The 25,645-nt window shown below is 41.0% G+C and overlaps 1 protein-coding gene across 1 annotated transcript in view; it reads right to left on the bottom strand.

The window, feature by feature from the left end:
• The window catches only part of LOC131677736 (proteoglycan Cow), a 373,287-nt gene that overhangs the window by 25,147 nt on the left and 322,495 nt on the right, over positions 1-25,645 (bottom strand). The window contains exons 4-6 of the mRNA XM_058957754.1: positions 23,028-23,060; positions 20,073-20,536; positions 2,590-2,753 (exon numbers count right to left, since the gene is read on the bottom strand). Of these exons, the coding sequence (XP_058813737.1) occupies positions 2,590-2,753; positions 20,073-20,536; positions 23,028-23,060 (661 nt within the window). The remainder of the gene's footprint in view (positions 1-2,589; positions 2,754-20,072; positions 20,537-23,027; positions 23,061-25,645) is intronic.

Below are 25,645 nucleotides of genomic sequence, written 5' to 3'. Positions count from 1 at the left end.
TCTGCTGGATATAGTCAGAAAACTCGGAAAACTAATCGACCACCGGTTGAGTTTCAACAATCGCTTCGACTACGCCTGCGAAAGGTTGGCAAAGGCAACGAAAGGGATAACGAGGATCATACCATACATCGGCGGTCCGAGAAGCAGCACGAGATCTGCTAGCGAGTGTTTTGTCATCGATACTGTGATATGGTTTTCCGGCTTGGGGTGGAGCGCCGATAATCAAGCAAAACCGCGAAAAGCTGTACAGCATGTTCCATCTGATAGCCGTATAAGTCGCGAGCCCAATATTGTCATCACCGGGATAATCCCCATCTGCATCGCCCTGGCGAGTGTTGCAATGCAATCGAAGAAACACCAGAAACGTGAGGAAGATGGCAAGGCAGCGGCTGGAATGGGACAATACGGAAAAAGGAGGACCTACCAGCTCATCCTAAACCAGTTGATGTGGTTCATTAGAAAGCAGCTAAAGGTGAATTTCACCCTTGCACAGCTCCTGTCGGGCTACGGCTGCATCAGAATGTATCTTCATCGGATCAGGCACGCAACGTCACCGTCTTGCCTGGAGTGTGAGAACAGCAAGGAGACACCGGAGCACGTGGTCTTCGAATGTCCGAGGCTCAAAACGATACGCAGGGAGATGCTTGAAATGGGAGGCCAACCCGGATAATGTTAACAAAATGATAAGCGACGCAATAACGTGGAACGTGATCAACAGAATGGTGGCGCAGATCATGGCTGCCTTACAGCGGAAATGGTGTGATGAACAGCGAGCAACGGTTTCGGGAGAGCAATCACCGCCGGGAAAGTCGCTGCCAGAGTAGGCTAGATCTGCCACTGGGGATTAGTCGAGTAGACCGCGACAGAGCAGCGGGCATGGGTTGTCGGAGCGCCACGCTCCACCCGCAATCCCGGACTGACCACGGCACCCTACCGGTAGGCCCGGAAGAAATATAGCAAAAACAGAAGAGGAATCGGTGTCGGGAGAACTTCACTCGTCGTTGAACTCTCAGTCGGCGTAAGCAAGATTCACCGTCGGGGACTAGACTGTGTAGATCGCGATGAGACACCACCAGTTGCGGGTCGTCGGGGCACCAGCGAACCGAACGCTCTGCTCCACCGAAATCACTGGATCGACCTCGAAACCTGGCTGGTTGGATCGGTTTAGGGAGAATTTCTCTCGCCGGGGAATTCTCCTTTGGAGTAAACTAGGTGCACCGTCGGGGACTAGATCTATTACTTCGCGAACAAGTGGAGCGCTCAACAAAGAAGTGGTATTAAATGGCATAAGAAGGGAGCCAAAGATCCTAATAGAGTTGCGGTGCCAAATGGCACCGGGTAGAGAGCCAAAGGGCTCAAGAAGTTGCGGTGCTGAATGGCACAAGGGTACCGAGTCGTAGTGTTGAATGGCACAAGGGAGCCGAAGGGCTCAGTAAATTAGACAATCTAGAGTTTGCAGCCCGGATTGTCCTCGTAGGGGAACTGCACTTATTCTCTAACCATAGATAGCTTTCCTACTGGCATACAGAAGTTGCCACGTTGTGTGGATGGTCGAAAACTGGTAGTGTGTCGAAGAGGGGTCCTATAATTCTACTGAAGGAACAAACTACTAAGTAGTTGGATTAGAGTGTGCGCTAGGCACAAAAAAACCCTTCCCGAATTAATGCCGTAAGGTAGAGCTGGGGAGGAATCAGATTCCGTGCAAGAGTAGTTGTTTTAGCAGATCGGGTGACTATCCAAACCGGTTCCGTGAGTTGTTGGTTTTGTACGTTTTGTTCATGCTCAGGGTGAACATTTTTTCTGCTCTTTAAAATAAAATATATACATACATAAATACATATAATGTCATTTCCCCCCAGAATTGTTTTCTTGCTACGTCACTGTTGGTTCCTGTGTATATGGCTTCCAAAATAGGAAAAAAAACAAACTCCCTAAGCCTGAACCGTTTGACAGATCGAAAGAAAACACAAGTCGCAGCAGTGCTGGTGCTACATGAACTCAAAATAGATAGCACCTAATCCAATCAAAATAAATATGTCGTGACACTACGGTGGAGATTAAAAGTTATGCTAGGCACTGTTACTCGTGTAAGTATAATATACCTATTCGAGTGCCAGTGACGTCTTTTGGTACGAACTTCACCAGATTGCCGAGATTCACTTTTTGTCGGCTAATTGGGGTTGAATTACTACGGCGTGATGCGTGGGCACTGATGCTTCCGTTTTATGGCACAGACGAAGGTGATACTATATGACATATTAAACTGATATGATGGTATGTTGTCAAAGCCATTTTAGCCTCTCATAGAATAGGTCAGTAAAAACAGTACAGACAGTACGCTGGTATCAACATAATAGGAATGGCGGAAATTTCGTGTATCTACGTAAAACGGGATAACAGTTTTATGATAGCATAGCTTTTCTAGAAGAGCTCGCAAATTGGGCCAGATTTCAAAGTTTGACACCCTCCGCTCTGTTACTATTAAAGTCTTTTCTATGAAGCCTTCCAATGCAACCGCGGATAACAATGTAAAAAAAATCGATTCACCCATTCTTTCCCTCACCGTTTCAAGTGAAGCGAAGGACTTACCTTCCCATTACTACTGCCGCTGTTGCCGCCACCCAGAAGGTTGTTTCCGTCCGTACCAGCTCCGTTGATGTCGTTGCTTTCGATCGTCCGCTGATACTTGGCGTTGAATGCGTTCATCCGATCGGTCATACGCTGTTGCTTCTTGAGGTCCGACGGACTGGGGTCTGCAAGAAAAGAGTGTAAGAAAAGGACGAGAGATGAACAAACAGTAATTTGATTAAAGTACACTTTATGCTACTGGCTTCCACTTTTCATCCGCCCATCCTTTGGCTGTGGGAATGCCGGAACTAAGTTCTTGAAAATAAATGCATTCATCAAAGTGAGCTGATGATGGCCTTTCAATGGCTAACCCTGATGTCTTTTCGGATTCGGCTGAGCAAAAAAGAGCCACTTCTGGTAGTCAAAGAGTGGACAAAGGGGGTGGCAACTGAAAGAGCGCAGCCTAGCGCTCCGAAAAGAAAGGGGAGCATTGGACTGGATTTGATGGCGTGACCGTAAGCCGAGTCCCGGAAAATTCTTCATCATACAGATCATCAAAAAGAAATTTGTGCAATCAGCCGGAAGTTTATGGGTAATTAGTTTCTGAACCGGGCGAAGGTTTTCCGCCTTTTTTGTCCGCTCGGCACACGATTGCTGTGTGTAGGACTGAGCGACACAGAAAAGGATTTCCAAGCGGCTTTCATATCGATGCTAATTAGTTCGAATTTAGCCGGTGCCGGAGGTTGATGTCGTGTCGTGTCGTGGAAATCGTAATGAACGATAGAATGGCATAAATTCCGTAATTTAGTTCAGTGCGTGTCTATTGCGAGGAAGATGGCTTTAGTAGATTGGGAGATGCAAAGTAAGAAATATCGATGGAGATGGATTCTCATTGAAGCATTGCATTGCATTAGTACATTCCGAAAGACATGAATGCTGCGAGTAATGTGCGGAATACTCGTGACATCGTAGATATTTTCTTCAATATGCGATTTCCATTCATACTGATTACCCCTGAGATCCAGGAGCTTTCATCAGTCGATAACCTCAACTTACTCTCTTCAATATTTTAAATCTTTTGGCTGAATGTTACCTATAGTTGTTAGAAAAGTTGTTTTATAAATACCATGAATATCAGAATTTGTAAAATATTTCAGCCCTTTTGAACTGTTGAATTACACGGTGCCACAAAATAACAAATATTAATGTACATTTCAAATGAGGTTAAAGGTTGTAGGTCTGGTCAAATGTATCATATATTTAAAATATAATATTGATATTGAATATTGATTTCTTGCAAAAAATCATGTTTTTGGGACTTTCGGTTCTATAAAAATATGTCTTATAAATTCACGCTCTTTTTTAGCCGATTTTCATTTTTTAAATGTTCTGGAAATAAAAATAATAGAACTTTCCATCCAACGGTATGCTATGTTATGGTCCACTGTTTTGCCTTTTTTTATGGAAAATATGTATGACGACCCTTTTGAGATTCTCTGCTAACCATACCTGGTCTCCCTTCCAGCATTCGCGGTTCATGTATAGCCCATACGGCAAACTGTGCTTTATCAACTCTGATGTCATGATGATGTACCTCTTTGTCGTATGGAGCAACAGGAGCTAATAGCGATTTATATCGAGAACGTTTTGCACGCATCTTTTGGCTAACTGACACGTATTTTTACCTCACATTAACTGACAGGATTTTTTTCCTCGCGGCTGGCATCGTTATCAGTGTTCTCAGATGTTTTAAGTCTTTAGCAGAGCTGCAAATTTTCAACAGTTTGTTTTGAACTTGAAGGGAGAAAAAATCTCAAATCATGCCCTACTATGTTCAATTCGCACTTGTTCGTTTCCATTATTCATTCAAACAGCCGACCTGCTCAATCATTTTCCATTCATTTTCAATTTCATTGACCCTGTGAATATCTCTTTACTGGGGTATTGACTAGGTATTTCAAGCAAAACTACTCTGAACATAGTTCTTACTGTCCATGTAAGCTTGAAAACGCAAAACATGTCGACATTTAACCTAAACTGGCCTCTACAGAGCAGATGTTAGTTTTGGTTGGTGAATGAAAAAGCATCAATTTGAAATGAAGACGTACGGTTCAGTTATGAAAATCCCGCCAACTTGAAAGTGAATGATTAAGGGAGGCTTTGAATTTGAATCATGGTTTGGTTTGATTGAACTGAAAGTTGGCATTTGAAAATGAAAATTTGCACCACTGGTCTTTAGACAATTTTAAGATTGTTAAAGTGCGAATAATTTGTTTCATAGCACCACATAAAGGTAATGAAGTTGAATTGAAAATTAATTATAACTTTTTCACCGAAAATGTTTTTTTGGAATACCAATATCACTGATCAGTGCAAACGAGAGATATTTTTTCAACTACATATAAGATTAAGAATCGAGAAATAATTGAGCAAAAAGTGACGATGGCGATATTTTTTAAATTTCACAAAATTGATTCCAAAAAATTAATTTTTGATATTATAAGTATCTACGTCTTTTTAACAATAGAAGCAAGAGTTTTGATAACCGCAATAGATCTAAATGCTTGTCGCAGTTGGTCGTCTCCTACCAAGAAAAAGAGTTTTGATGTGTTAGAAGAAAATGTTCATCTTCAAAAACTCTAAAAAATATTTGAGGAATATGTAAGAGAAAAAGAAAAACTGCAAAAGTTATGTTAAAAACTCCTTTTTCATGGATTTACCATTGGTATTATTTTAAACAGTTGGTAAAGTGGCTCAAAATTTATTAAAATTAGAAAATAAACTTTCTAATGATTCGAGATAGAGTTTCAGAGTCTTTCAGAAAACTGAAAAAAATAATTCAAAAGGCCATTTCGAAAATACTGGAGCTGTATGTCTTGTACAAGAAATTTACCAAAAAACGTTTGAAGTTTTGATTTATTGTTAAGATGACTAGTAATATATTCAGAAATTTTGAAGGAGAACAATTTATCTTAATATACTGAACCTCTAGCTTCATTCTTTAAAAAAGATATGCATACTTTTTGCAAATTTTACTAAATAAAACTAATTTATGAGTAAATATGAATTAAATAAATATTGCAAGATATAAAAAATATCGCATTTGCTATTTTTTCCTATGCTACAAAATATGGGTCGTGCAAAGTACAACAATTTTCCTTAACATATTTATTTTAAAAATTGAGCGGGTGACGGTGAATCTACAGGAGCAATCGTTTTCAAACTTTGCACAGTTCTTCTACACATTATTCCCCAGGTAGTGATGGGAACTTCTATTTGTTCTCAATTTGTGAATTTTTTGTAGCAAAAATCCGAATTTTTCTAAAAATATGGGGCCATATGATAGGGTTATAATTATAATAACAATATTTTGGTAAAACGCTACAGTGTTTACCTGGGCAATAATGCGAAGAAGAACTGTGCGAAATTTCAGAACGATTGGTCCAGGAGATTTTGAGCTATAGTGTATACCGCATTTTTCGAGGTGTCTCCTGAAGATTCACTGTCACTTGCTCAATTTCAATCTTTACTCAAAACTAAAGAAAATTAAAAAAAACAGATACTTATACGTATTCTAATAATAAATCAAGCATTCAGGCATAGAAAAGAAGATGATTTAATGTATTTATTACAAAAGTCATCTATTTGCAATGTTATTAAAAAATCAACTAAAAATGATATGACAAGAAAAAAAACCCGATTCGATTTTGTTACGAATTACGAAACAAAAAATTTGATGTAATGATGTTTTGCTATCTTTAGTACCCGGTATGTCCTCCATGAGCTTCGAGATTTTCAATAAGGTTCAAATCTGAACTTTGTGCAGGCCACTCCAATGGTTTAATCCGCTTGAACAATTGCAGGGTTACGATTCTACCGACCACTGATTAATTCTTCGTGGCTGGGTTTTCGATCATACAATGAATGGTTTATGAGCAAGGAAGTCAGGTCATTTTTTTTTTGAAAATTTTATGTTCAATATTGAAATCTGTGAAAATTACCGTTGTTATAAAACTATTATAATTGATGCCATATGAACGTCTAACTGAAAGTATAGTATGGAGTTGAGTGATAGCGCACCTCCACCAAATCTAAAAGCGTCAAACGTGGTCAACCACCCGCCTCCACCACACACATGCGTTTGAACAGCTGCACGTGTGCGCAAATCCAAACCGAAATAGTGTAATCGGCTCCATAGGTGCACGCGGTAGTGTAGTGTAGTGTAGTGGGTGCATTTTTAAAGAGCTAGTTTCCGCCCATCTGACGACCCATAATCACCCACCAAATGGGGGAACAACCCCGCAAACCCCCTCCCCTCTTTTCACCCGGGGAAACGCCGACCATGTTTGAGTCAGACATAGTCGGAGTACCTAAACTGTGGCGATATCATCGACAAGCAGACCCTGCTACTACGAGTAAAAGTATAGGATGGTGAGTTCGATGTACCACTGACGTCTAACCCGTTTACGATTTTGAAATCGGTACAACGCGTGCTAGGATGCGATCTGACAAAGGTGGTTTCACAAAAGAACGTAGGAACCCTCATGGATTATGATATTGATACCAAAGACATGAGCAACAAAAAACTTCTTGACGAGTTGAAAGGTCAAGGAGTCGTGTCAGTGCGTAGGATCACCAAGCTGCACAACGGAGAAGTGAACGATTCTCCTCTGGTTGTGATATCTTTTCATGATTCAACCCTCCCCGAAAACATTTATCTCGGACTAGCATCCGGCCCTACTACGCGTCCCCCATACTGTGCTACCGCTATGGCAAATTTGGGCACGGTATTACGGTGTGCCCCAACCAGAAAACTTGCCTGAACTGTACCTTATATCACCCATCAAATCGAGATAACCCATCCACCATCGCTAGGCTGAAGGCGGAGCTCATTAAGCTAAAAGTGGAGAAGGACAATCCGCCAAAAGAAGATGACCGGGACGATGAGATACTACGCCTAAAAACCACCTGGCGGAGGCCGTTCACAAGTTAAGAAACGCCAAGCAACAACTCAACGAGATAACGAAGGAACTACAGCAAAAGCAGAGCAGGGGAATGTCAACAAACTAAACATGACCACCACGATATCGATCGAATGGAACCCAGAAGCCAAAACAATAGCGAGACTCCAGACTTCGTGTCGAACGAAAGCAGTAAAGAATTGTAGCCGAGCATTCGACGGGGATAAATACCGAAGCCCTATCAGAAACGAAACAGAACCAGCACTACCAAAACCACAACGAACGACCGAGCGTATATCCACAACAACAGGCCATCATTATCCGGACATTAAAACATCTCAGACTCCGAAATAACACGAAACTCCATGCCCCAAGTGTCCTACGTAATGTCCGACTAGCTCTACAATGACTATAGCAACTGGGGATGTCAATAAAAATCAACGAGCTCAACAGCAACATACAACAAAGCCCGCAGGTGTCGACTCTGACTGGGGAAGTCCCGGATACGTCCGATGCACCCCGGTGGCTTTTCCAACAGCAGGGCCTCAGAGTAGGCGATCTCTCCGCCTGACCACAAAAGTGATACCGGAATCAGGAAAAACAAGCAAACGACTCCACTGTAACGAGAACCGGTTCAGATCTCCCGATTCCTCCGCACCCGGCGGGCCACCGGTAAGAGCTAGCTCTCAGCCAGGAATCCGAATAGACCAACAGCAACGAGCACGACCCTTGGCACCCGGCACTTTTTAGACCATCCAGGAATACAGTAGTCACCAATCGTGACGTCCACTTCCCCGTGCCGGCTCTGACCGGGGACATTCCGCTTTGAAACGATGCTCCCCTGGCGGCTCCTTGTGCGGGAGGCTCTCAAGCCCGATCGAAACACAACCACCGGCAAATTTTCTTTCACAGGTACCGTTGCCAGAAAGGTTTATAGACCAGAAGCACTCAACAAACAGTCCACCACCCAACAGCAGTGGCAGACTAATCCCTGACAAACCGGAAGCCACAGTACCTTTTCCGAAGGCCGTACCAGTTCGAAAAAATTCGGAATGGCGTAAACACGAGCGCCTACTTCCTCGTGCTGGACCCGTCCGGGAAAGTTCCGCCCATCTGCAATGCGTCCCCGGCGGCTGGTGGTGCGGGAGACCCGATCTCTCCCCGTGTAAGCTCGTACATAACACTCAGTTCAGAACTGTCTGCTGTTTGTTTATCTCTCGCAGGTACCGTCGGAGGTTTTGCAAACACTTTCCCGATCCACCAGTCGTCGTCTAGTCTTCACTCTACCGCCTCTAACTTCAAATCAACGATTCTGGCCATCCAGTGGAACACAAACTGCCTGTGAGGATGCCTTAGCGATCTGCAAAGGACCATTCCTAAGACTCAGTCCATCTATCATGGCAATGCAGGAGACACACATCCAGGATCAGACGAATTTGGAATCGTAGTTGAGACACCGGTATTCGCGGGACGCCGCTAGCGGGGATAAGATCTACCAGACGGTGCATCTGGCGGTTCGAGTCGATTTACTGTCGTGACCAATATTGTTGGATACCAAACTAATAGCTGCCACCCGGAAGATCGAATATCTAGTTCAGTGCACCGTTATATTCCTGTATATTCCCGGTCTAACTCGGAGTGTGGGTTTCAATTTTCAGCGGCTCATCAAGCGAGAGTGAGCGAAAGTGAGAGTCATCATCATGGAAGATGTAAATAGGCACCATACGATGTGGGGCTTACGTCTGTGTAATAAGACATGAAACGAGATCGCCGGAGTAGTCGAAAACAATGACGCCGTTGTTCTCAACAATAACAGTTCAACATTTATCCACGGACTGGTCTTGCCGACCGATGTAAAAGTGAACACTTCCCTATACAAGTTACGTACGTACGTAATGAAATGGGCAGCCAATTCGCCTGCCTGTCTGCAAACACCGCACTGCCTGCTGCGTTCCTCCGAATCAAACAAAGGGCTGAGAGCAGACCCGTTCGTTGCGAACCTGATTCAGGTCAAGTATACAACCAGTCTTTCACTGGAAGTGAACTATGTACGGCACTATTATCGGTAAATGGCAAGTCCTGCGGATTGGATGACGTTGGTTACTCTCTACTTCGACATCCACCACCGGTAGCCAAGCGGGCGATTTTGGACTTTATCAATCGCATTTGGGCAGCGGTGAACCGTTGCCCGTTTCATGGAAAGAAGCCCTAGTAATCCCTCTCCCGAAGCGATCTATGGGGAACAGAACGCCAGATGAGTTCCGCCCAATCAGTTTACTCCCCTGCTTTTCCAAGACGAAGAAGCGAATGGTCAACAGACGGTTGATGGACCTACTACGGGAGCGTAAACTCAAATGGGTAGGGTGATAAAAGCAACAGGATCTTTGTGCGAGTATCATGTTGGTAACATTTTGTGTGTGCTTTCTTACCTTTTTACGAAATGAATACCATTGGTGGAAAATAGTAGTAAAGTGCTAACGATACCTCGCAAGTAACAAGGTGACAACATATTAGCATTGTTAAGGGGGGTGGGGAGGGGGGGGGGTGGTTTGGAGTAAGAGTTTCAGCGTGAAAAAAAAACTTTTTTATGAATATTTTTAGAACTTTGCGTGAAGTGAATTGATCAAAACTTTTGTACATTATAGTGTATCATTTCAATAACATGCTGTATTTTTTCATGTAAAATGGTCAACAAACGACTCAGTGACGAATTTTTCTGTAGAACGTCTCTGGAGAAAATATGATTTGCGGTGTTACCTGTCATTCAAAAACTACTGAACCGATTTCTACCAAACTTTGCATACACATTCTATGTTAAAAATACCTAACCCCTACGTTGAGTTTTTTGGATAATTTTCCATTTAAAAGGGTGTTTTCTCATAAAAATGCGGAATTTTTCGTGAAAAATAGTAATTTTTATTTAAAATGAACAAAAAAAGCCCCTTAATTGAAAAATTATCCCAAAAACCAATGTAGGGGTTAGGTATTTTTTACATAGAACGTGTATGCAAAGTTTGAAAGAAATCGGTTCAATAGTTTTGGAATGACAGGTAACACCGCAAATCATGTTTTTCTAGAGACGTTCTACAAAAAACTTCGTCACCGAGTCGTTTGTCGATATTTTGCATAGAAAAATTACACCATGTTATTAAAACGATACACTAAAATGTCCAAAAGTTTTGATCCAATTCACTTTACGCAAAATTCTAAAAAAATCGCAAAAAGGATGTTTTTTTTCACGTTGAAACCCTTGCACCCCCCCCCCCCCCCCCCTTTGAGCGCTTATTGTCCAAGCCTTACAATGGAAACAGTAGGCCACTAGGCTAAGCAGGTATCCTCGAGCTTCTCCTCATCACCCGTTTCTCAGAGGAAGCGTTTTTCAGTCGGCTATTTGACTCCGAAATAAACCCACCCCAGCAGCAGCTGGCATCACCATATTTCGATCCGACAGCTTCACAACACGCCTAAATTGTTGCAGCACGAAGAAAATGTTTGGGGTTGGATACAAGGAGAAAAGTTAGATTGCCTTTATGCGATTTATGAATTCCTTCCGCACGATTGGATAAGTTATGAAACAAGATCATGATTTGAATTCCGTAGAAGGAGCAAATGGGCGACACTAACCGGTTGTTTGTTTTTAATAAACCCAATTTAATGGTTTGAATTAAATATTGAGTAAGGCTAGGGGATGAATCATAATAAGCCGGCGAAGGTTTTGGTAATTCAGTGCTGAAAATTGATAATTATATAGTCATAATTTATAGGAGTTCTTCAAAAACTAATCAACATTTAATGCAAAATTAGTTGATAGAGAGTTTCAGCGATGAATTGAAATATTTAGTACCGCTCAAGTGAATTCTGTGCTGGTATGTCCGATAAGTGTATAAATTTCGCAAAAAGGATCTAATTTACTTGTAGACATGATGAAACAACACAGGCTGCAACAGCCTTTTAAATTCATATCCTCCATCTCATATTTTTTGCCGGAACAACAGATAACGAATTCATCGCAGAAAAGGCAGAGTGGTTCTTACAACCTTTCCAACCTGCCAGCAACAGCAGCGCCTTTTCGGAAATTCTTAGCATCATGACAATGCGGCAGGCACCGCCTGGAGTATGAAGCATATTTTAAATTATTATTCATTCCCGAGCTCCCGGTCATGCTCGCATGTTCTCTGTCGTGTTATATTGTAACGTTGGTGATGAATAAACAGATTTGGGAGAACTTCACGGTCATCCTGGTAAAGATGGAATTTACTTTTAACCTGATTATTGTGACGAGGGGAAAATAACGGATCGCTTACTTTGACCAATTACGCCTGATTGTTTGCTGAACACGAAATTATTACAACCCTTTCAACTGGTTGTTTTATATTTATCCATTGTACAGAAATTAATCACCTTGAAGTGTATTGTTAATATCCAGCATAAAGAAGATAAAATATATGTATGGTCGAACGGTGAGATAACATAGTCTTCACTAAAGGGATTGGAATGGCAAGGAGGCGCCATTTTCCGTTTGGAGTTTCAATTCAGCTGTAGAAGCTTATAGATGAGTTTGGATTCAGGACGGAGCATGTCGTTTCTTTGTTTTTTTTTTAATCTCTTTAGTTCTCACAAGTCTCCTATCTCATGCCTCCACGCGAGTCTAAGTCTATTGATGACATTTGGTCCTTAGACCGGCGACGACTGGGTGCTATCAGCCTTCTGCCGATAGTAGCAGAATGAGAGGGTGCGAACAGATATAATCAAGGAAACAGTACCGTAAAAATGAATATCAGATCGGAAATCAGCCGCAACAAGACTTTAATCTGACTAGTATCGATGATCGTGGGTCAATACGTACTGAAAATTCGCCGCGTCTTTTTTTATTAATTTAATTTCAAGTTCCGTTATTGCTAACTAGCTCGTGTATTAGGTTAATAATCCTTTGTATTTGTCTTCAATGATCATTTTTATCGCTTGTATACGTGTATTTTACAAATCATCCGATACGTAAAATAGGAAATACATACCTTGATTTATAACATCTCGCGCTATCATAACTCTCTGTCTGTATAACGTGTTATCACTCGGTAGTTTGCAACCAAATAAATATATCGTAGAGAAGAAGTAGCGAATTCTGTCTAAATAGCGTTACAATAGATAGTGATCCGGCCCATTACGCAGATAAGATTAGCTTTTCTAGGCAATACTCCCACGGTCGGCTGTGTAGAGTTCAAATTGCTTTTGTTTAGGAAACATAGGATAGCCCAGTGTTTTAAAAGAACCAAAAATAAACAAGATCTTTTCTTTTTCGAGTAATCGTGTACTCGAAGACTAACTAAACAACTACATAATAAAATATTCTTTACAGGTCGCATCGTTTGCCTGGAACGAATCCTAGACCTTATACCCTTCCAAACCAGCAACTCCGCGACACCTATGGAAGAGTCTGATAAATCGTCGTCCTTCCGTTAAGTAGGTGGAGCATCAACACTTCCCGTCTACCTTATCCTTTATCCTTCTCCGTCAACGATGGAGATGGGGGAGGCCGGCAATGATTGCTATCATGTGTTGAGGTTTTAATATGGGTCGGATTGGTATGAATTCCTACTTACCACTTCCTAAGCAACTCTTATTAGATAATCAGCAGTCATGCATGATGAAGTCAGTGTGCAATCCGCCAAAATCATCGTCACAACGCAACGCATAAAGAAGATAAAATATATGTATGGGAAGAAAAAAAAACATAAAACGATCTCTCCAACGCCAGGATCTTGATTAATCAATTGATTATATTTCGGTGAATATTTCCTCTATTGGCATTTTTTTTCGAGAGTTGTCTAACTGGAGAAAACTGTAGAGCTGGGGTCTCGGCAGGGCTCCCCGTCAAAATTACTCACTACAGCGGGCCGTGATATTCATTAAAGGGTTTAGATATGTGCGGGCGTAGGGACTTTGCGATCGCGTGTATCATAGCGAAAGAATCGAACGTTTGTATGTTAACGCATTCGATCGAGTGGGCATTTGTATGACACATGTGCTAACGTGTATGTAACATCGCGTGTATAAATTTTATTTTATGATCGTGTGTCCTTTGGCATATTCGTGTGTGTTTTTGGATGATCGCGCGCGGATCGTGAAACCGATACTTAATTTTCGGTGTACAATTCAGATGCTAGAAGAAAATGAGTTCTTCCATATCGCTAGAGTTTCCTGTGATGTCGCCATGGAACGTGTTGTCTAGTGGATATGAGCGTTATTTTTTGATTGGTCCAACAGATTATATGATTTTCGGACGTGACCGATTCATGATCACGCGTTTGTGGGTTCGCGTTTGGAACAATGATGCTGCTACATTAAAGAGGACCCCTAATACGATTTGAGCATCAGTTCCCGTTCCGCGCCGTATACTCTCTAACTTCAACTTGAATCAACGCTTTACAACGGCTAGTTCACTTATTGCTACCAACGACCGCACGGTGCCTGTAATTTCTTCAAGTTATTCGGCACCATTACACTCAGGAAACCGTTCCTCCTACTACGGGATCGCATCAGACGACCGATCAGTACATGGAGCGACATCAGTTGATTTGTCAGGTAAAAACGCTTCGGGTATATGTCCGGCCGTTGCGGACGTTGATGCTGCAGCCCTCACAGGAAACTATAAATTTGTTCCTGTCAATCTAACGTTTTCGGCCACTCAACCTATCTTAATCCATTTGTAACATGATTAGTAGAGTGGGACATGGTTACATGCAAAAATAAAATTTCGCTCCGAGTAATTTTTGGGTTCCATTTAGCTCCCAGAACAACTCTGCAAATTTTTAGTTCGATCGGTTGAACTATATTTTTGCGCGTTTACATGTGATTTCGTATGAGGATTTCTTCCAAGAGTCGCCCGTTATCTCCTAAAAATAAATAGATGACTGATTTTTATAGAAAATTTGTAAAGGAAACAAAGTAGAGAAGACCACGAAACGATCGGATGCTTGTGGAAGAAGTTATTAAGCAAAAACCGATTGATGTCCTGAAGATTGATGAAAATGTCACTTTTCATAGCATCACTGCTGCTGACGGGCGACTTATATACAAAATCTACAACTTTCTCTTATTATGTACAAAAGAAGCCTCAAAACTCTTGCGAAGTGGCCAAACAATATAGATAAATGATTTAGATAAGTTAAGAGAAGATCAAAACAAAATTGCATATAGTTGGGCAACTAACAGCAGTGGTGCTAGAAAAAATGAATATTTTATCAATCGTCAGACCATCAATCGGTTTCTGCTTAATGACTTTTTTCTCAAGCGTCAGCTTGTTTCGTGGTTTTCCAGACATTGTTTCTTTGTTAAAAGCCACATAACGATCTATTTTTAGGAAGCAATGGGCAACTCTTGGAGAAATTATTTTGCGAAAGTTAATTTTCCCATGCAAATCCCATGTAAATTTTAAACAGTGGGCGCAAAAATATGGTTTCAGGGATCGAGCTAAGAATTTGCACAGTTGTTCTAGGATCCACATGGTACCTGAAAAGTTGCTCGGAGCTGGATTCTATTTTTTGTCCCACCCTAATGATTAACTCCATTGCAAGGAGCACTACGGTATTTAAATTTAAATAATTTGTTGCCTCGAGCCACATACGCAACTCAATCAAAGCGTTCAGAAGCAACACCTGTTTTCCTACCAGAAAAACCGTTATCTCCAGCATCTTACGCAACGCAATCAACAACCTAGCCTCGCCTATTTTAACGTAACTGTCTGGAATTCGTCAGTTACCACCACCCACCATAAACAAAGCATCGTGAGTGCGCACCTACCGTTTTCGAGTAATCGTAACTCCTCGTCATCACAACCACTCAGGGAAACACAAAGATTATTTCAACCACAAACACAGTGTTATCTTCCCGGTTGCAACAACATAGTCTCGCAACAAATGTTGCCACATACATTCAACGTTACATCCCTCAAGCCAACAGTTTCAACTATTCAGTCAAATTAGCTCCTAACCACATCGCTAGTGCCGGAAACAAACAGCTTCTACATCAAACCGTTCAATCCTGTAACCACTGTAGAACAAGTTGCTGCGTATATCCACAGTAACACCGGCTGGGATAATGATTCATTCAACTGTCATCGTCTAGCTTCCGACTTCCGGGATGATCACCGACCTCCAATATTATTATCCTTTAGAATCGTTGTAATGGATGACCCTAGCTGTACTGATACTATTGGTAATCAATGGTTTTAGCCTCCATTTGTTCCCGTTAAACCGTTCAGCTCAAGAAAATGCAAGTAGCAATTCACTGCTACTGAGCACAGTTTCTCAGGTAAATATGCTATACGTATATGTTCGGTTGAAGCTGGACCGGACATCGTTGCATCGTTGCAAACGCGTCTTTCGGATTTGCAACCATCTGAATGCGTGGAGCTAACTTCTGAGAACAACAGTTTACACTTCAGCCCTGACATGAACGTCGACGAGCTTTCAACATACTATCAGAATGTAGGGGGACTCAACTCATTCCTTATTGACTACTCCGACGAAGCCTTTGATATACATGCATTGACCCAGAGTTGGCTGAATGGTGACACATTATTCAGCCAACTATTCAAGAACAACTGCAAGGTATACCGTCAGGATCGCACTTCTTCTACCACCTTTAAACGCTGTGGCGGTGGGGTTCTCCTAGTACTCCACTCCCGTTATAAAAGCTGCTTAATCATTCCTCCCGAATGTATGGATAGAACATAGCCTTCCAAACCAACTCCCTTTATATACGCGTCGTTCACATCCCGCCAGACCACGTCGATGACTTCGAGCTTATTAATGAGTACTCACTCTCCTTGGCCTGGGGTCAAATGTAAGCGATAACATGCTGATTTTGAAGGACTTTAAGTTCATAGGTGTTAAATGGTAATTCTTTTCCTCTGGCCATTATTTTCCCGATGTTGTCCGGTCAACTATTGCATCCTCAGCCGCCCAGTTATTCGACGACTATTGCACTGCAATTAAATGGAATAGTGAATGGAAACTACTGACTTTTCGACCTTTGCTTCTCTAGCAACGAGATTTTCAACGCAACTACTGTTCTGAAAGCTCCAGCTTCGCTGGTTAAAACACTGTACCTACCATCCCCTACTGTTTATCTTTCATCGTCTTAGTCAGCCACCATCTTTTCACGAAGGCACAGAAAAACTATTTCATACGACTTTTGAAGGGCAGATTATTCTTCGCTGAACCAATTGCTTGGAAGTGCCCATTCGTTCAAAAGCGATTCGAACGAATAGTAAGCCCATTTGATTTAGCTGTCGTAAACGGGAATACGGGATTGTGTGGTTGTGGTCCACCAGGAGGTTGATAACTCTATTATCTTTCTCCGGACAAAACCAGCCAAGAGGCCGTGTGTCATTCGGTGGGTTGAAGTATCTCAACCACGAATTGATCCACTGGGTTCCTGTTCCCATGTCGTAAGAGACGACTGAAAACAGGAGTCCTCAAGTGTTATTTCGTCCCGAGGGCTGAATGCCTGGCAGGACTAAAATATGCCAGTCGCGCACGGAGTGTCGTGGGTCTTACCCTTGCTGTGTTATGCGAATCTCTAACTTAGTGGACGTTTGTTTCTTCGCAAATCGTGGGATTCAAATGATGGTCATGTCATAGTCAACGTGTTTGGTATCTTCTAGTTGCTATACAATAAGTGCTGATGATGAAATGTGTAGTGCTGTAATCGAGTGTGGTTAGAGTAGCACAAATTAATCTTCAGCATAAACGTACAGCAACTATGAATCTATCCCGCCTTGTGCAGGAAGGAAAAAGCTTCTATAGCTTTGGTTCAAAAACCGTATTTCCATAAAGGAAACTTCTATGTTGGAAAGCTACTTAACCCCGCCTTCGTAGCTTTCAACAAAAATGGCATGACAAATCCACCTGAAATGCCTCGTGCATGTATACTTGCAAATAGTGCTATTGACGCTTGTCTTATATCCGACCTCACAACTCGCGATATTTGTGCTGTCACGGTAAATATGACTGTTGACAATATAAACAAGAAATACGTTTATTGTTCGGCATATTTGCCGCATAATGAACCATCACCTTTTAATTAATTCAAAAGGGTTGGATCATCATCAAATAAAAATTTTGAAGATTTAAAAACCGTGCCAAGCCAAGATCATTTATAAACAAAATGAAGAGCAATGGTCCTAGATGACTTCCCTGTGGCACACCTGAACAGATTTTAAATAGCGTAGAAAGTGTGTCGCCCAATAGCATAAAAACCCTTCATCCTGTGAGATACGAGGCAAACCAATCTGTTAACCAGGCAGTAAATCTAGTACGTTTAAGCTTCTCGACAGCGAGGCGATACGAGACACGGTCGAAGGCCTCTGACAAGACTTTATAAATGGAATCAACTTGTTGTGGTTTGTCAAGATTGTTGATGATGATGGATACATGGTCTGTGTTAAGTCAAACCGAGCTGAATGCCATAATTTTTACTAGTATTTTGCATGTTCAAATTAATTTTTAGATAACTTACTATTAACATAGTACGCTATGGAACACTTATTGGCTTCCGTTTGCTATTTGTGTTACTTAAAATAATTAGATGTGGGTGTTCTTAAATCTATGTTGAATGCGATAGCGTTTTTAGAGCACATATCTCAAAATGGCACGTGGTCCTCTTCGGCTTAACACAGGCCTCATAAACCATAATTCTGGTGGTTCCAGATCGTTCACTGACGAAGCCATTTTGTTCCTGAATGATGGTATGACGCAAGAACTAATATACAATGTCGGATAACAACACACCAAAAAAATCTGAATTTTATCGTTGACGTAGTTGCAAACATGACACAAATCAACAAACCGTAATTTACGAAATGACGGAACATTACCGTGTTCCATTTAATTTTACATGAAACATACACTTTACATGCGCAATGACATAAAATTACACTTCCTACCATTCAGAACAAACTCTGTATGTGGAGTAAAATTACATGATTTACGAAATTAAACGTCATGTAAAATTAAAATCAAACGTAAAACTAAGTTATTTTTGATGCTCCTATATGTCAGGGTCAGGAGACGTAAATTTACATTATTTTTTTTAGGTGTGAACTGTTCAAATTCTTTCGGGAACCAGCTTAAGATCTATATCGCACGATAGTTCTCCACGTCATGAACACTACCGTTGATGTGAACAACAAAGAAGAATACACAACTGCAACTAACTTTACAAGCTGATTATTATGACGGTTTGTCAAGATTGGCAGAACTGAAGCGACCATGCTGATTCCACTTTGTAAGATCTAGTGCACAAAGTACTGTAACATTTCGAGAACTCTTACTTGCTATTCTCGATAAATTCCTGCTAAATGCAAAATACTCACGAAAATGAAGTACGTAGTCTTTTACTAATGATGCCTTTTTTCGCTAGTTGCTCAACTTTTCACATGTATAGCGAGTTTACATAATCAAGGGTAAGTGATTTGAGTGAATGCTATGCAAATGAAAGATAATTAGCTACCTCGCCCCATCTTACTATACAGCATATTCATTAAAATAGTGAATCAAATTTTCGTTGAGTAGCACCTAGTTATTATAATAAGGCTAGAAACCTCTGCCTTGTATTTATATTTTTTCTCTCAGGCCCCGAAGCAGCTCATCACTTCTCTGCAGCGGCGGTGGAGGCGGTGCTGCGGGAAATGAGTTGAGAACAATTTTAATTTCCGCTCCCGGGGAAGAAGAGGAGACTGTACGTGTACATTTTCCTTCCACCGCCCAACGAATAGTCAGAAAGGGTTGATAGCCTGCGGGGGTAAATGCGCGTTAACACCTATTCAGAGCAGTGCTCATAGAGGTGTAAAGCTTCGAAATAAGTGAGTTTTGTGTGTAAGCAATGTTGCTACACCGTGTAATATTGTTCTGGCAGTTTAATGCGGGCTGAGTTGATCGTTTTGTTCGAGATATTTAAATTTGCGAAAACACCGCTAGATATTTGATTCCTGTGCAATGAATAAGATCTTTTCTTTTAGTTAGTGTAATGGTAAGGCCGTAAAGATATCTATAATAGTGTAAAATGTCGATACATCCAAATATCAATAGTGTGCAATAGAATTTTTTATGCATACTAATTTCAGGGTTGGTAAATGTTTAGTAGTGCAAAATGTAATCGCAAAATTTCATGCCGTATTGTTCATCATCACGTGTTGCCTTCCGATGGGTAAGTTGGATCCAGTTATTATTTGCGCAAATAATTGAAATGCTACGTACTTAATCTTAACCAAGAAGTTAATTCCAATAAAATTAAATTGGTACTAAACATTGCCCTCTCGATCAAATAAAAAAAGTAATTTATCTCACTATGGCTAGAAAGTTACTGAAATAACGACATACCCGTAGAATTAAAATATGCAAGCAAATATTTTATGCCCACTTCTGCTTGACGAAATAATTACGTTCAAAATTAAAACCTGTCCGTGCCCATCAGCATGCCTCATCGCCACTAGGACGGCACTATTTTTTCGTGCTACTGCATCAATTATATCAAACTCACCTTTACACGGGCAGAATCCCATGCAGCTCACTTTGACCGAGCTCCAATGGATGCAGTTGTGATAGTCCAGGCGGCACTGTGACGAATACGTCCGGTTATCACTGCCGCACAGGAACGTCGGTTTCACCACCGGACACGGTTTGCAGTCTTCCTCCTTCTCGCCACCGTCACTGTCGTAGAAGACGTCATCCTCCTGGGCGGAACTTTCGTCGTCTGGATCTTCCTGATCCTGCTGTAGTAGCTCATCGGCGGGGGCATTGTTATTGTTGTTGTTGTTGCTTACCATTCCAGTGGCGGTGCTACTTCCGACGTTGCTACTGCTGCTACTACCGGTGTCACTAGTTATGCTACCAGAGCTACCCAGATTGTTGCTTGCACCGATCAGGGAAGGCTGGTCGGTTTCGTCGACCTTCCGCTTAGTTTCCTCTTCCTCAATGTATTTACTTTTGGTGATGATTTCCTCCCTGGAAACCAAAAAGAATCGATTCAATGAGGTGGAATGATTTCAGCACACCTCTCTGTTGTCGTTGGTGTGATGTTCGGTGTTTGTTTTATTGCGCTACATCGTAAATTTGTTAGTTGGGTTTCGACCTCACCACAACGAACAAATTTGATTTGCTAGTTTGGTCGATCGACAGATGTCAAAAATTGCTAAAAGCGGATGATAGTAATGTAGAATGCAACTGCTTACATCCTTAACTGTTGTTTGCTCAATTGTCAAAGACAATTTGACATGAGATTTTGACAAGTTGTGATGTTGACAACCAGTTTCTTTTTGGTTGGGGACAAGAACGACCCAATTAACAAGCACCCCATCTAACGAGCCCCCAACTAAATAACTAAATTTATGGTGTACTTGTACGAGTGAAAAATTCAAGCACTCAAAATTCAGAAGGGGTATTAAACAGACCGTTAACGTGAAATTCTATTTGTTTCGTAGTATTGTGCCTTGCAGGATAATCGCTCGATATGCGATTATATGAAAGCTCCATTCAGATAGGCGCGTGACAGACGCCTATGCAAATTCATAGGAAGTTTTTTCCTTGGAGCTTTCGAAAAGCAAATAAACCAACAAAGTAAGAGAATACCTTCTACATTTATTTGTAATAGAGACTGTTTACCACTCCTATAGTTCGCTTATGTTCGACTGTCTCATTGGTTAGTGACTCCACTGAAATCGGCTTGCGGAGCAACTGCGACTATATTTGATCCGCTTTTCGAACGCGCGCAATGTGAGGTTTTATTATAAGCGCGATAATAAAGCTTCTAGTTTTTAATGCTTATTGCAGCAACGAATCAGGAATAGACTTGCAAGAATGTTGAATAGAGACTAAATGCATGTATCTTTCATCTTCTTCCAGTATTGAGGGGTTGCCTTGTGACAGAAAAATTCAGTGCTTTTCCTTTCCTGATTTCTTAGAACATGTAGTGAAAGTTTAGTACAAATTAGTTAAAAAGTAGCTATTGCAAAAAGTTTTATTTAATTGTAAAGGAAAAAATTCAATAAAAGAAACAGAACATTAATAGAGTGGCCGTTGTTGCTCTGAAAGTTTCCGTTCAAGTGGAATACTTCTAACGTTTCAATACTGGGTCCCGTTTCAAAAATTTCTACTGAGATGTTTTCTCAGTGTTTAAATTCGAATAACTTCCGTTGTACTGAACCAAACGTGTCTTGTATTCAATTTTGCAACATACAAGACCTATACATAGGTCGCGCGTGTCCGTTTTATAGCATTCGTTGCCCGCATGCCAAACGAGCAGTATGTTTATTATAATGTCTGGGCGGTACAATACGTGGTAGATGCTATGGATTTTCGACAGTATTGGCATTTACTCGCAACTTGGGTAACCATATTCACAGCTTTTTCGGTAATGTCACAGCTTCACTTTACAATTTTTGGCGATATATTCTTTTTTCTTTGGCAAAGAAATTATCCCTTATCAGCGCTATTAAATCAGTCAAAAGAATTTAATTTGATTTTTTTTCGCAATCCTTTATTTCTATTTTCGGTAAAAGTAGCATATACATGGAATAACCGATTATAAAACATTCGATCGAAGCTGGTTCGTGTTTGAATATTTTAGATTTCGATGTACATCTTCCGTTATTTCAGTTTTTCGATTAGAAATACCGAAACAACTGGTCCTGATACAACTTTTCAGAGGATAGTGAAAAGTGTAGCATTCGTAATAACAGTCTAAAGTGTATTCTATTTCACTTCGTTTATGTCTTTGACATTACCCACGCATCTTTTTATAGTGTTTGCGGTGAGCACAATATCTCGGCAACAAATACACCGATTTTCACAGTGGCTCTTCATTGTCACGAAAAGCTTTGAAAATAAAAAAAACGCGCTTGTTTTCGTAACGGAAACTAAGGATCTGGAAAAGTTTTCTTTAGTCAAATCACCTCGTTCATGCTTTTGTTGATATAATGGGAAATTAATTGGTTGTGGAGATGTCATTTTTACCGCAAACGTCGTAAAAAGAGACGTTTTGGGACGACGGCAGAAGCTACGTCGGTTTTCTCAGATGTTCAAAATATGTTCATTTACAAACACTTGAGAACATGTTTAATGAGATACATCTTTCCTGGTGTGTATGAGACTTTATGTACTTGCCATAAACTCACAAATAATATAAAATATAACCGAACTGAATGTTAAGCGTATTGTAAACAAGGAGAAATTAATATTCAATTCAACGTTTTACCTGTTGATTTTTAAAATTATTCGAGAGGTTTTATAATATCGACTACATTTCACTAAAAAGACCACTTTACTTTCCTAAAAAATTGGTGTTCTTTTGATCGTTTGCATCAAGCAAACGATCAAAAGAACACCAATTTTTTTTAGGAAAGTAAATAAGCGACAATAAAACAAAATCGGCCAATTTCTGGTCTTTGAACGGAAATCTGAAGTTAATAAATATGATTAAAATGGTTCATAACTCTACCTGTTAGATAACGTATTGTAGCTGTTGATAAATCTGGAATAGAAAGAAAAAAATATGAGAAACTTTGAAAACTTTTTTTTAATTTAGAAATTTGTAACTAAGCATTCGGGTAGCAGAATCCGCGTTATGAAAATGTGGCATTATTTTAAATGATTGTAGCGTTGTTAATTATTGATGGATTTAATCGATTCAGAGAAGTACAAATTACGAATTGTTCGTAACTATGTTCTGGTATTTCAATTGCGTATGATTATGAAAACATTGTGAAAATGTGAGAAAACAGAAGAAGTTTTCGCTTACATTTTTTAATTGTTGATGGATTTTCATAATTAGACCACCAATCGATTCAGACAATTACCAATAAAAAATTGTTGTCAAATTTCTTTGTGTGTTTTAATGGCACACTATTGAAAAATCCGTAAATCTGTAAAAAATAGGCAAAATAAATACAAATTTTTGCAAACTTTTCTTTCCCTAAAACAGATCTCATCATTATACCCATAAGCGATTGACGATTTTGAAGGCAATGCAACAATAGATATTTTGTGTAATGTTAGGATTGCTTTATACATTCAGTGTGTACGAAAAAAATATTTTCAGGCACACAGAGCCACACATACAAGCGTTCCAAGAGTAGACATACAACCATTTTCAAGCCAACGAGCGCCGCGGCGAACACGATAACTCTCGATAAAATTGTCTGATATGGGAAATTCAATGAGTTTTGTAAAGCTTAGACTTGTAGTTAGTCGATGAACCACAAAAATAGAAAAAAGTTCGAGATTCGGAAAATGGCTTAATGAAAACCGAAAAATCTCATATTTTACTGTAAAATTCGTTCATTTTTATTGAAAATAATAGTGAGAAAATTTTTTAATTCAATTTTCTGTGGTTCATCTGGATGCCAAATATGTGGTTTATGAGGATGCCAAATATGTGTAGCCTACACATATTTGACATCCTCATAAAAAAATTAAGCCATTTCGTTGATTAGTTTTGAGTTCGCCAAGTTAAAAAAAAATGAAAAAGCTGTTTCGAGAAAAAACGACATCATCAAATTGCATCACGGAAAAAACGCTGTAGAAAATGACCCATTGGGTGTTTTCTCTAGAAAAAATTTGGGTAGTTTAGAGTGTATTGTTTACACTGTATTTTTTATCGCTGTCAGTTTTTCGAAAATTGTTGCCGGTAAACCTGAAATCTGCGTACACTTATAGCAAATACGCGCGTGGTATGCATGGATGTTTGAAATAAAAGAAGTTCAGCGTGGCCACCGAGATTTCAGGAGACCTTTCTAGAGGTTCAATACTAACAATTAAGCGGATAAAAAAATCGATTATTTTTGCCCTTTACACCAGACGCCCCCCTTAATGCTAACGAGATGCCAGATTGTTCTTCCATCTTGCTTTTTGCGTGAGCTGAGGAAGGAAAGCGTTTGTCGATGCGTACTGGAGGGATTTCGTCGTTCGTAAGTCATGTCCAGTATTTTTCGATGGCCCTTAGTTCGGTGCGTTGGGGGGAGGGGGAGCGCGGAGGGTTCATGTCCTTGGGTACGAAGGCAACCCCGTTGGCCTGCTATAACTGAAACTTAGCGCGGGAAATTAGAAAACTGGGAGTGTGTTAGACGACTGGCTAAGCTTCAATAGCCACATCGACCATGCATGCGGGAGGGCCGTAAAAGTGATTTCGGCACTATCTCAGGCCAACAATTCGGCGATCAGCAGCAGTAAAAAGCGAATCCTGTGTATGTGTCTTCACATAGGTGCTCAGAAGCGCAGGACCTGCTTGGGCGACGGCACTGCAGATGAAGATGAACACATCTCGGCTGAACAGCACGTTTAGGCGGGAGTGGGATAACGCTGTAAATGGTAGATGGACCCATCGACTAATTCCATGCCTCTCGGTGTGAGTGAACAGAGCGCACGGCGAGGTGAACTTTAACATGACGCAGTTCTTGTCTGGTCATGGCTGTTTCAAAAAGTATCTGAACAGGTTCGGCAACACGAGTTCGCCGTCCTGCAGAGTTCGCCGTGCGGAGATGCAGAGGAAACGCTTGAGCACGTGGTCCTTGAATGTCCGCGATTCGAGCACGAGCGATGCTAAATGAGAACCATTGTTGGTGAGGACGTTAAAATGAGCAATATTGTCGAAAGAATGTGTGCGGATAAAGAAAAATGGGACGCGGTGAACAGAACAGTCGTTCAGATCATGTCAGCGTTGCAACGAAGCTAGCGAGAGGAACAACGACCAGCAACGTAGCAGTACACGGCCTCGGGCCGTAGAAGCACCAATGAACCTGTTACTTCCAACTGGAATCGCCGGACCAACCGTGGCACTTGACAAGTCAGCCTCAGGAAGAGAGATAAAGTAGACCACGGGGTGCGACCGGAGTAGGCTAGATCCACCGCCGGGAACTACACTGAGTGTACGCATCGTCGATGGTAGGTCGTCGGGGCACCTGAGAACCGGAAGTCATCCTCCCATGGAATCGCAGGACTGACTTCGGCACTTAACCGACCAGCATCGAGATAACGATTTCGAGAGAAATTTCAAAATCGGGAAATTTCTGCGTCGGAGTAGACTAGGCCCACCGCCGGGGACTAGTTCGAGTAGATCGG

This window comes from Topomyia yanbarensis, chromosome 1 (genome assembly GCF_030247195.1).
Source record: "Topomyia yanbarensis strain Yona2022 chromosome 1, ASM3024719v1, whole genome shotgun sequence".
Taxonomy (NCBI): domain Eukaryota; kingdom Metazoa; phylum Arthropoda; class Insecta; order Diptera; family Culicidae; genus Topomyia; species Topomyia yanbarensis.
This window is presented reverse-complemented; position numbering and strand designations above follow the sequence as displayed.